This window comes from Pan paniscus, chromosome 5 (genome assembly GCF_029289425.2).
Source record: "Pan paniscus chromosome 5, NHGRI_mPanPan1-v2.0_pri, whole genome shotgun sequence".
Classification (NCBI taxonomy): Eukaryota; Metazoa; Chordata; class Mammalia; order Primates; family Hominidae; genus Pan; species Pan paniscus.
The window spans coordinates 91,394,074-91,405,668 of record NC_073254.2 but is presented as its reverse complement, the minus strand read 5'-3'; the positions used below and the strand labels follow the sequence as shown (position 1 = coordinate 91,405,668).

Here is an 11,595-nt window from a genome sequence, read left to right as displayed (position 1 = left end):
GAACTCTGATTTGTCCAAGACAAGACATTCCGAAGCATTTCAACTATCAGAATCAAGAAGATATAAATCCAGTTATTCGTTATATTCACTGATGAAGCAATCTTAAGATGATAGCAAATTAAATGTAAAGATACAGAGAAAATAATATTATAGTCATATTACCACAGATCATGTGAGGCAACTTATAAAATATGTCTATGTATTTTTTAATTACCTTTACCAATGTCTATGTCTATGTATTTTTTTAAAACCATCTTTATAAATCCTAAAACTGACCCCAAAGTCAATTTCTCTCATAAACATTTAAAAATGTGCTAAAACTGACAGCTCTCTAAAATAGCTTCAGGTCTTTTGTTCCATTTTGGACAACTGATGAGAAAATCGCTGATGAAAAACTGAAAATATCAGTTAGTGAATGAAACATCACCACAGTGAAATCACAAATATTACCCAGACAATCACTGAAATATTCGTTTCCATGTAATAAATGGGTATGGACTTGTCGATTATCAGGAAATTACCACACACTGGTTTTGACTTAACTATACTTAGTAAATCATGCATATTCATATTGATAAATTCTTCCACAATTTTCACTCAGAAAATGAAATACATACAGTTAATTAACTGAAAATTACAACTGCTGGTTCAACTAAATTCAGCAAATTTTACATTCTAGTGTTACCATATGTACATTTGTTTGAAGTAGTAATTAAACTTCTGTACTAGACTCCATATTTTGGGAAAAAGTAAACATATTATGACACATGGAATCTAAAAATACACATTTATTTTCCTCTTTGACAATTAAGTACAAAAGTGATAAGTGAATCTTCAATAAATGCCCCCAAAATTTAAAATTCAGTAATTGATTTATGGGTATAACTTTGACCCAGCCATTTACAACTTCCATCTAAAACTATATTAGCAGACATGGGATACGTTAACTTATTTTAGGCATATACATTGAAACTTGCTTAAGTTTTTAAACATTATGAACAGAGTATTAAATTGGACATTATGATACATCTTGTTTTTGAGGAATATACTAAGAGGAATACACTAAGAGTGAATAAAATTTCTCGAACGTTTTCCATCCAGAATTCTTTCCTCAGTATTCTTCTCTTCTAACATCCTCTTCATTAAAAAAGAGAAAGAAACCCTGAAAGTACTGCTTTGATCTAGAATGAACAGGCAGGAGTTTCATTCAGATCTCTTTTGAGAGAAAACTGATGGGCTCAAAAATATACTTCAGATTGAAAAAATGTGCAGTCGAGGAAATATTAATGTTCTGATAATAAGCAGAGAATAATAACACATTTAAGACTGTTCTGCACTTGACACAGTATTTTACAGAAAGCAAAGTGCTTGACAAACACTATCTTGGAGGGATCTTACAGCACCCCAAGGAGGCAGGTAGAGCCAGGCATATTGTTCTCTTGTAACAGAGTTAGTCATTAAGAGATTGGCTCAAGGTCAATCCAGAACCTGGATCTGTTGATAAAACTTTATTTCAGGGGTCATGTTATCCCCCGAACTTAATGTGGTAAGTCATGGTTTCAATCACGAAAGCAAGGAGGAAAATATAGCCATATTTTTCTTATTTGAGATCTCTCTCTTCTTTCCGTTCATTGTACAGATCACCCTTTAAAAAATGTATTTGGTCATCAAAATAATTTATAAAGAAGGAACATGCCACATGTGTACAAAAATTTTTAAATGCACAGTTTATTACCCGAAGAAATAAACTGACGTAACTATTTGAAGTACAAGTAAGTGTAATTTTATTTTAAAAGATGCAAATATGTGTTGCCAAATACTGTTTTCGTCATGGTGTAGTCCACTTTCAGTAAACAACTCAATGAAGTTTATAAACTTCATATGAACAGTAACAAATGAGTCATCCTATTCAAATGAAATAAACAAATAACTAGTGTGCCTATTATTTGTAAGGTCCTGTGATCAAAAGGTACAGTCGTTTATAGCCAGTGCTTTACTCAAGTCCTTTCTTGATAGATAGATGGGTGGCAGATGGATAGAGATATCCTACATATCTTATCATCTATCTCTACATTCTTCTTTTCCGGTATTTCATCCAACTTCCACTGAAGATAGTTTGTGTGACTTTATTATAGAAATAAAGTTCACAATAAAGATGATTTACATACAGAACTCTTATATTTTCATTCATGGAAAAAACCACAACATGGTGGTGCCAGTGACAGTCTGTGTTTTGGGGCAGGATAGAAACTAACCTGTTTCAGTTACCTGACATTCTAGCAAACTTATTAGGGACACAAACGCTCGGGACTCTAAATGCACCAACCTGAGCGCCGGCTGATTAGGCATTGTAAAGCAGTGTTCTAAAAGGAAAGGCCTTCACTTAAACAGTGCTACAACGTGTTTGTTCAGCTTTCTTTCATACACAAACTTTTGCCAGAAAAGGCGTTTTAAGCCGAGGGTAAAGATTTTGTGCGTCCACCGTTCCCATCTTCAACTCTTTAGAATAATAGTCATTTAAGCACCGGACCTGTCTTCAGATTCTTACTTTGCGACACAGCTTTGGCCGGACTTGGCTTGGTCTGGGCTCCAGGATCGGTCCCACCACCCGGGCTCGGAGCGGTTTGTTCCTAGTGGATCAGGGCGGGTGTGTTGCCGGAGTCGCCTTCTATTGGCTACACTCCCGGGGACTGGCTGGGCTTTCCGACACCTGATTGGGCGGAACAGCCCTCTGTACGCCGACATCATTGGAGGGCGCTGGAGCCAGGGGGCGGAGCGGGTTCCCCAGGATTCTTGACCGGGCGCGCTAGTCCGTCCGCTGAGCCGGGCGCGGGGCGCAAGAGCGCAGCTGCGCGAGCCGCTGCGGAGGGAAGGGCTCCTAGCCAATTGGGATCTTTGAGGCGAATGCGAGGCTGGGGCCGGTTGCCTACCGGCCGCTTCTCGCCGAGGCAGTCCAGACTTTTCCCCCGGCGGTGCCCGCTCCAAGACAGCATCTGTCAACGCTCCTCTTCTCCCCTCCTCCTCCTGCCGGGCCGGGCTCCGCCGGCTGCGGCCGAGAGGACGCGGGACCCGGCGCGGTGAGCCCATCAGCTGTCAGGCGAGCGGCGAAGCGGCTGGAGGGCGGCGAGAGACACACAAAGAACGCGGTGGGCGGCGGCGGCGAAAGGGGACGGCAACTCCTCCCTGCGCCCGCCGGTGCCACCGCCGGCCGTGCTTGTTCCGAGGCCGCGCAGACAATGCGGCCGGGCTCGTCCCCGCGCGCCCCAGAGTGTGGAGCGCCCGCGCTCCCCCGACCCCAACTTGACCGTCTCCCGGCTCGCCCAGCCCCCTCCCGGGGTAGGGGCGCCCCCTCCCTCCGGTGGCCGGCGAAGGAAGTCGGTCCACGGCCGCAGATCCCGGCAACTTGCGAGCCGGGAAAAGTTTGCGGCGCCTCCGCGGGGCGGCGCGACGCGGCCCGCCCCTCGCGTCCGCGGTCATCGCGGGTGACTTTCTCGACTCGTCGTCAGCCGGGGCCGCTGCGCGGCCGGCGGGGACTGCGGGGCGGGCCGGAGTCCGTCCGAGGGCTCCCGCACCTCGGGCTGCGGGTGAGTCGGCTTTAGGCGCCGTGGGCTCAAGTGGTTTAGGGCACCTGGGCTTGGGAAGAAGTCGTGGAGAGAGCCTTTAATACTTTATGGAGCTGGCGGGGAGAACGAATAAAATTGCGGTAGCTTGAAGGGCACTGACATGCCACTGACTTGGGAACCGTATCCGTGGGAACTCTTCGGGTGCCGGCGCGACCAAGGCCTGTGCGCGCCTGGGTGGGAGATGGAAAGGTTAGAAGGTCGCGGACTAGCCCTGCCTGCGACTGGCCCAGCTTGACCTTGGACCAGTGACTTTACCACTTAGATTTTTCTCGTGGGTAATATGTGCGGCCACAGCAACGTGGTCTATGCTGTCGTCCAGTTTTTAGACTACATCTCCGTTTTTGAGATTTTCCTAGGGCCTCAACACGGTGCGCGAGTTATCAAGCCGTAGGCCAGGATATGTTTACATGCGCCTGGATTCACCTTTCAGCCTACTCAGAAGTAACTTTTAAGTCTGATGTTTTAAAACACTAACATTTAAAGGCTTTCCTTCACTGAAAAATAAACTACCCATTGCTTATTTTACGAACCTTAGGATTGTCGTATTTTGCTGCACCATTTGGAATCCTAGGGGCCAGGGTGGGGACAGAGAGCCAAGTCTGAGGGTGAAGTGGCAGGTGCCCCCGGGCGATCCCTGCCGGATCCAGTTGAGGGGGAGAACAAAGCATTTATTATGCATAAGAGAGAGTGAACAGGGCAGGTGTTTGTGTTTTTGTTTTCTGTATTATACTGAAAACTTTTTTTGGTTGGGGGGTGCGGGCAGTGGAGGAGGGGACAAAGAAGAAAAAGAAATGTCAAAAAAGAGAAGAAAATGTCAGTTATACCCAAAGTAAATCTTAAAACTAATGTAAGTCTTCCTTACAGGAACAGCAACACATAATGCAAGTACATCTTGATCTAATTTTAATGAAGGATTGAAAATAGCTACTGTGTTCAGTATTACTGACGCCAAGGCAGCTCACTTACATAATCTTCTTTGTTGAGATGTGTTAGTGGCATGTATAATTCTGATAAATAATTAATGTTAAAGGTTTAGTCCGGCAATGGTATTGAAATATTGTCGTCACAGATTGTATTGCAAGACAATGGTGTGTAAACTTTTGGTTATCATGATAACCTGCATTTTTTTCTCTAAACAGTAAAATCACACATTTTTCATAACCAAAATTCTCTTAAATATTGCATGTGTACTTTGTCAGTAGTGTATACAGGAGAAATTATTTTGTTCTGTAAATGACAAAGTCTTTCAGTTTTCTCACCATTTCATGAGAGTGAATTCTAGATTTCAGGTACTCCACTGGGCATTTTCTCTTCATGGAGCTTATAGCAACAAAAGTGTTTTACAAAAGTAAGTGCATAAATATAGATACTCAACAAATATTTGCTGAATAAAATACTCAGATGACAATAATTAAAAGTCCATCTTGTCCATCCTTAAAGAGAATGATGATCATGCTTTAGTGGAGAGAACGAAGGTATCAAAGAAAGAACTGGCAGAAAAACAGAGCTTAGTTCCAGTATCTAGCCTAAACGTTTATGCTTTAAAACAGGTATACGCATTTGAAAAGAGACAAAGACAAGTGATAGGGTTTCTAGGAGAAAGATAGCAGTATTGATTTAACGTAGTACATTTTATGACCTAGTTTTGTTTGAAGAACACGAACATTTGTAAAGGTATATTTCTTAAATAATCAGTAGCTGTTTGCATTGTGATTGGATGTCTAATTAAATGGCCTAATTGTAACCATAATATCTCACTTGAATGCTGTTTTTAAATTCATTTTTAAAATAGCTTGAAATAAACCAATTTAGTTACATGAAGGAAAGTATACCTTTTGAAATCAACTAAATCCACAGTGAGGAAAAATTACTGTCAGTGTATCACCAAATGTAAATTAAGCACTGGAAGTAGCATCTTGCCAAGAAGGTCTTCACTCTAGACAATCACTTTGTGTAGAAGAGGTATAATGTGGAATGTGGACTGCAGTGAGAGATGCCCTTATTCCTCTGAGGGTCTATTTGGTGACATCAGGAAAATACTAACGCCCCCCACCACTTCACCATTTGTAAACCTGGCAACTTCTGGAAAGCCTAGTGGCCTTATTTCAAAGTAACCACTCAACCTAGAACTTAGCATTGATATTTGAACAGGCTATTTTTGTAGAATATGGGTTGTCCTCTGTGCAGATTTGCTGGCTGGGCTATCTTGTAAGAGATCACAGCAGTTTATCTCAGAGTGTAGTCCTTAGATCACCTGTGTCAGTATCACCTGTAGTGCTTACAAAACTTCAAACTCCTGGGCACATCCCACATTTACATAATCAGAATGTCTGTGAACAGAACCTAGAATTTCTGTTCATAAAACCCATTTATGCCTGGTGTTCCATTATTGGAATGCTGAGCTTGTGGGAGTTATTTATATCATCGCCAAGGTCTGATTTTTCGCAAAAAAATGTGCAACCTCTGGCATAAATGGGTTAATGAACTCCTTCAGAAGTGAGAGTTAATTACACTAAATTTTAAGAATTAGTGTTAGAGTTTTCTTGCCACAGTTGTAATGCTCATGTTGCTTTCTTCCAGGAACATTAAAATCTCCCCAGATGCTCACTGCTCTGATCATTTCCCCTACAGCACCAGACATGTTGGCATCATCTCTTAGTTGGGCCCTGTGGCCAGGGAACCCTTCATGAAACCACCTCTGCAGGTAAATCAACATAGAATATACCACCTACAAGCAGAGTTAAGGCTGCTTTGGGACACAAGGCTCAAGAGACCACAGTTCACAGACCCCTCCTACTAGTGGGATACTCCCACCATCCTCCTTAACCTGTTGGTGATTTGTGGGAGTGGCAGTCCCAGCGTTTTGTTCAACTAGGGATATACTGTTTCAAGCAAATGATTGGAAATGGACCCTAAGGGACGGATGACCTGAGAGAGAACAGACAAGAATGGTGGATGGAGGGCTGTCCCTTCAACATCCTTCAAGCCTCACATTTCAAAAACTTTAGTCCTAAAGCAGATAATTTGGCAAGCAAGTGTGGCTAAGCCCAGGCACCTCTGTTCTTGGTTGTCAAAACTTTAATCTACAAACTCATATAATGGCTCCTATAATCGCTATCTATAAATGCCCAACATGTGAGAATTTTCAAGCTTAGCAGTTAAAAAAAGGTGGGGGGGCAGTGATTGTTTAGAAGAGAGGTTCAAAGCATAGGTTGAGGAGTCAACCAGTCCTGATTGCAATCCTAGTTTTGCCATTTACTGCTTGGGTGGCTTCAACCTACATCCTTGACTCTAAGTTTGTTTCCTTACTTGAAAAATGAGGATAATAGTACTGCCTCATAGGAGTTGTTTTGTAAATTTATGTAAGATTATAAATTAAAACATCAGCTAATAAATCACACAGTATATATTTAATATATGTAGCTTTTAATTTATTATAATAACTTTTTCAAATTTCCTTTTTAGTCCTGGAGAGTTGCTGTAGAAGAAGGAAAAGAGAAGAAGACAACACAACACAGGAGGGGATAAGTACCTCTGGACACAATGGAAGTAGTAGTTGTTGAGCAGAGGGAAAGGGATAGGAGAAGGATGTGGACTGCAGTGCGGCAGTGCCAGGTAATAACTTTGATCATGTACCTCCTTGGCTCAGGTGCTGTCTCTTCTACTCTCCTCCTTACTTGTACTACCTTATTTAGCACTTAATTATATACTTTCTTGACTCACTTTGAGACACACTGATTATGTGGTCTGCCTCAAAGACAGAATCCTAGTTTTGGATTTTAGCATTACTGATCTATAGCCTTGCAGGGGCTTAAGGATGGCAGCTGTCTCTCTCCCTTGGGATCTAGCTTTTGCAAATATTGAAGGGAAGAGATTTCTTTGATCTTATAGGAATAGATCCACAGTTCATCTACAGATTTGCTTTTATAGAGAAGTGTGTGTCACCAAAACAATGGAGATACGGTCAGAGAGGCCCCTACCCCCAGAATTTTAATATAATTTTACTTTCTGGGGCATTTATTCTTGACAAATACTTTCTCTCCTATCAGCTCACTTGTTCGTCACAAAAACCCTATAAGATATTAATATTATTAAACAGACCCCTATGAAGCACCTCAAGTCTTTCTCTCTTCCCACTTCCATTCTTGCACACCTTTTGCTAGACTAGTCTCTGCGTTCATCACATCAGGTTTCTAAAATAAAAGTCCCCTAATAACTTTCTATTTGTTCTCTCATCAAATTGAACCTTTTTTGCCTGGCTTATAAGGTGGCCTTAAAACCCCATTTTCCTCTAAACATTGTCTCTGTAGTTCAGGAATATGGCAGGCTCAACACTATGCATGAGCCCATATTGCTTCCCTCATTAGTGATGCCTCCTCTCAAACCACCCAGATTCTACTCATTCTTCAATTTCCAGCTTCTCCTTGGAGCCTTCCCAGATCATTAGCTTCTTAAAAATCCCAGCTTTCTCTGAATTCTGATGGTAGCCCCCGTTATTTGGACAATTATGTCCTGGTCTTAAAGTCCTAATGGAAAAAAAAAGTACATGATGGACTTCATGTAGAGAAGAAAGCACTGGACTGAGTTTTAAGACAGCTGCTAAGGAGCTGTGTGAGCCAAACCAGGTTACTTTACCTCTCTGGATCTATATTTGCTGATCTGTTAAGTGGAGAGGATTGGGTCAGATAATCTTGGTGGTCTTTGCTTATTCTGAGGTTCTTGGACAACTTGGCCTAATTCACGTGGGATGGGATTGAAGATCTTACTGAGTTATTGGATGGAAATGTCAGTAATGGGCACTTAGTGCCTTCAGGACTTGTTCTATACTATCCCAGAAATTTCTGATGCTAAACTTGGCAATTTTTAAATGTCATATTCCTTTTCTCCACAAGAATTCAGGGAAGGTTAATGGGGGGTGACTCAGTTATCTGGATAATACGTATTGTGGACGATATAGCATTATCCTTGGGAATGATTTCATATTGTTGAATAAATAGGATCAACTTCTTGATAAACCTTAGTCCTAAGCATTTCATCTTCATTGGATAGTGTTACATAGTAATATATTTATGTTTTCTTTTAATCATTTCATAACTTGGAAAATACTAACGTAGTCAAAACTCTAGGGTAGGTGATACATGGGTTTCTGTAGTAATCTGGTTGGAGACATGTTGTAATTCTGTATATATATGTACATTTATCCCATGCATGTTATGCCTAAACTAAGACGGATACCCCTGAATTAAGAGGTGCTGTTATACATTGACCAGGCTTAAGAATATCTCTTTAAAGTGTGTCGACATTTAATTGACCTTTGAAAGTTCATTCTGTTAATCATACTCAAAGTGCTAAAGCTATGGTTGACTGCTCTGGTGTTTTTATATTCATTCGTGCTTTAGCATATAAATTCTTCAGCATAATTGCTACTTATTTAGCAAGAGTTTCCTTTATTTGAAAATGTGAGTTGTGCTTGTATTTTTGTGTCTTTCTTTCTTTCTTTTTTTAAACTTTGCTTCAGGCTGGGTAGTGGTAGAGGTTTGAATTAAAATGTTTTCCTGTCAGTAGTTGTATGAGGTGTGGCTTCTTAATCTAGAAGTAATGGAAATTTCTTGCTTAAATGAAGTGCACTTTTCTTCCTGCAGAAGTTAGAACTCTTTTAGACAAGCTTAACACTTCAAAACTGTATATCTTTAACAGAAACTTTTGGAAATTTTTAAATTCCATTTGTGTAGATTAAAAATATCAGTGCTAATACTTTGTATTAAATAAGGATTTATCTATTTTCATAAAACCTCTAATTATATTCCTTGAATTGCTATGAGTAGAATTTTGTTGTAAACACAATATTTTTAAAAAGTCAAATATATTTTAAAAATCTTAACATTATATTACTATAACTTAGAGAACAGGTGTTTACATGTTTAAAATTTTCTAGGCCTTAAATTTGTGAAATCAGTCTTTCAGAAGTTATTTTTAATATAGTTAGCTGTGTTACAGGTTTATAAGTTGGCATTTCAATTTAAAATTTTTTCAGTTTATATTTCAATGACCAGGAAAAAATAGTTAAACTTATTCCTAAATTCTAATAGAAAAATAAAAAACCACATAGTTGTTAATTTCTGGTAATTTATCTTGAGACTCCAGGCATGTTTTTAGAACATTTTTACCTTAAAAGCAATTTTAAAATAGGGAAATTAAAGTTTAAAGCAGAGTTTTCACTTTAATGAGGTAATTTTATACTTCCCAGATAGGTAGGCCCATATTCAAGATCACTCTGATCTCTGTTTATAGTAAGTTTTGATGCCATTATATCATTTACTTATTCACGCATTATAAGCATAGTAGATAGCCCCATTGTCACGAAGCTGGCATTATTTTCTTGTCTGTCATTCAATATTGTCCCCCTTTTTTTTCTGTTTTCATCATAGCCGTCCTTTTCATTTTATTGTAGCCCTGACTCGAAATGAAAGTAAGTTTGAACTCTTAAAAAAGAGTTCCTCAAACTCTTTTTTAAGAATATACAGTGAAATGTCTTAAATAATATTATCTAAATAATACCTAAAGAATGCAAATGACTTGCAATGCCGAATAGTCAGACACAGGATGTTCCATGCTAAGGGTAGACTCATATTTCCACTTTATAAAATGTGGTTTCAGAAAATAAATAGATGTGTTTCTTCCTTAATAATTAGTGTTTCAGGACCAAAGTTGACTAAATATGGAAGTTTAAGATAAAGCCCGGTTTCTTAGGGAATCTTTCTCAGTCCTTAGTAATTCTGTAGAATTGATGATAGAGTGGCAACTTCAGTACACTCGTATTCTTCTCTGTTTGAAGTCTGTTTTGCCATTGGAAAAAACTTATTGTCGTTTGAATTTGGGTATATGTATTCACAGATGGTTTACTTTATTTTTATTTTATTTAAACAAATACTTTCATGTCCCAAACACTGAGACATGTTTCATGTCCTAAACACTTTATAAATATTAGAATATTTAATCCCCTTAACTCTGTAATTATAATTATCTTCATTTTACAATTGAGAAAACTAAGATACGACGTTTTATTTAATGGTAAGGCCTTAAGTAAGGGGAGAGTGATAAGTGTAAGCAGAGTGGAAAACTTAGTAGTGCTAAGGAGCAACAGAAGTATGTGCAAGAGTTTGGGAAGATGTGTCTGCTTGGAAAGGATCAGGGACTCAGCTGGGATCAGTCTTAAAGAGCAACATGTCCTCATTCCTCAATTTTAAGCCTTTGGGCTCTAGAAGTAAAGGGCAAACTTAGAAAGAGGAGGCACTCCTCAGGTTTCAGCTGCCTGTTCCGGCCTGGTGAGGTGGCTGTACTGGCTCATGTGTTTCTCATAGGGCTACATGAGCCTTTATGTCTTACCTCCTCCTCATTTCTTGGCTGACTCCTGCTTTTTTGGAGGGTTTAACTTCTCTCTCAGCTAAAGGTTAGGCATTGCAAATACCAGTGGATAATCTTTTTCTTAGCTTTAACCCCAGCCCATTTCAACCCCCTCTTTGCCCTTTGTATATTCTTTTGAAAATATGATCCAGTAGTGTTTATGAATGTGTGTTGTGTAAAATTTAGAGATTGATGTTAAACAACAGAATTAAAGGACAAAGCTGTCTTTTGTTGGAATTGGGGATGGGAGAGCAGCTCAAAGTGGGAAATATGGAGAAAGGAGAGACATTGTGGAAAAGAAGAGATATATTGAGGGGAAAAAAAGAGGGTGAAAAAATGAAGAGAGAGAATTACTGATGTGCTTCACACCCACACCTCCTCTCCAACTTCACAGTAACAGAGGCAATGTCACTATCTTTTACCTGACAAGTGCTTTACCAGGGAGTTGTGCCTGGCATCGTGGGAGTGGAAAATTTTTCCCTTTTGCATTTTGAGACTTGGGTGTGCTGCTTTAAGATGCCACTGGTATCTAAGTAATGTTTGTTTATACTGGATATTTTTCTCTGTA

The 11,595-nt window shown here is 39.8% G+C and overlaps 1 protein-coding gene across 1 annotated transcript in view; it reads left to right on the top strand.

The window, feature by feature from the left end:
- Positions 1-1,522: 1,522 nt before the first annotated feature.
- Positions 1,523-11,595, top strand: part of LOC117980615 (translation initiation factor IF-2) — a 190,878-nt gene continuing 180,805 nt past the window's right edge. The window contains exons 1-5 of the mRNA XM_057302540.2: positions 1,523-1,546; positions 2,561-2,779; positions 2,883-3,584; positions 6,255-6,327; positions 7,089-7,238. Of these exons, the coding sequence (XP_057158523.2) occupies positions 1,523-1,546; positions 2,561-2,779; positions 2,883-3,584; positions 6,255-6,327; positions 7,089-7,186 (1,116 nt within the window). The 3' untranslated portion in view covers positions 7,187-7,238. The remainder of the gene's footprint in view (positions 1,547-2,560; positions 2,780-2,882; positions 3,585-6,254; positions 6,328-7,088; positions 7,239-11,595) is intronic.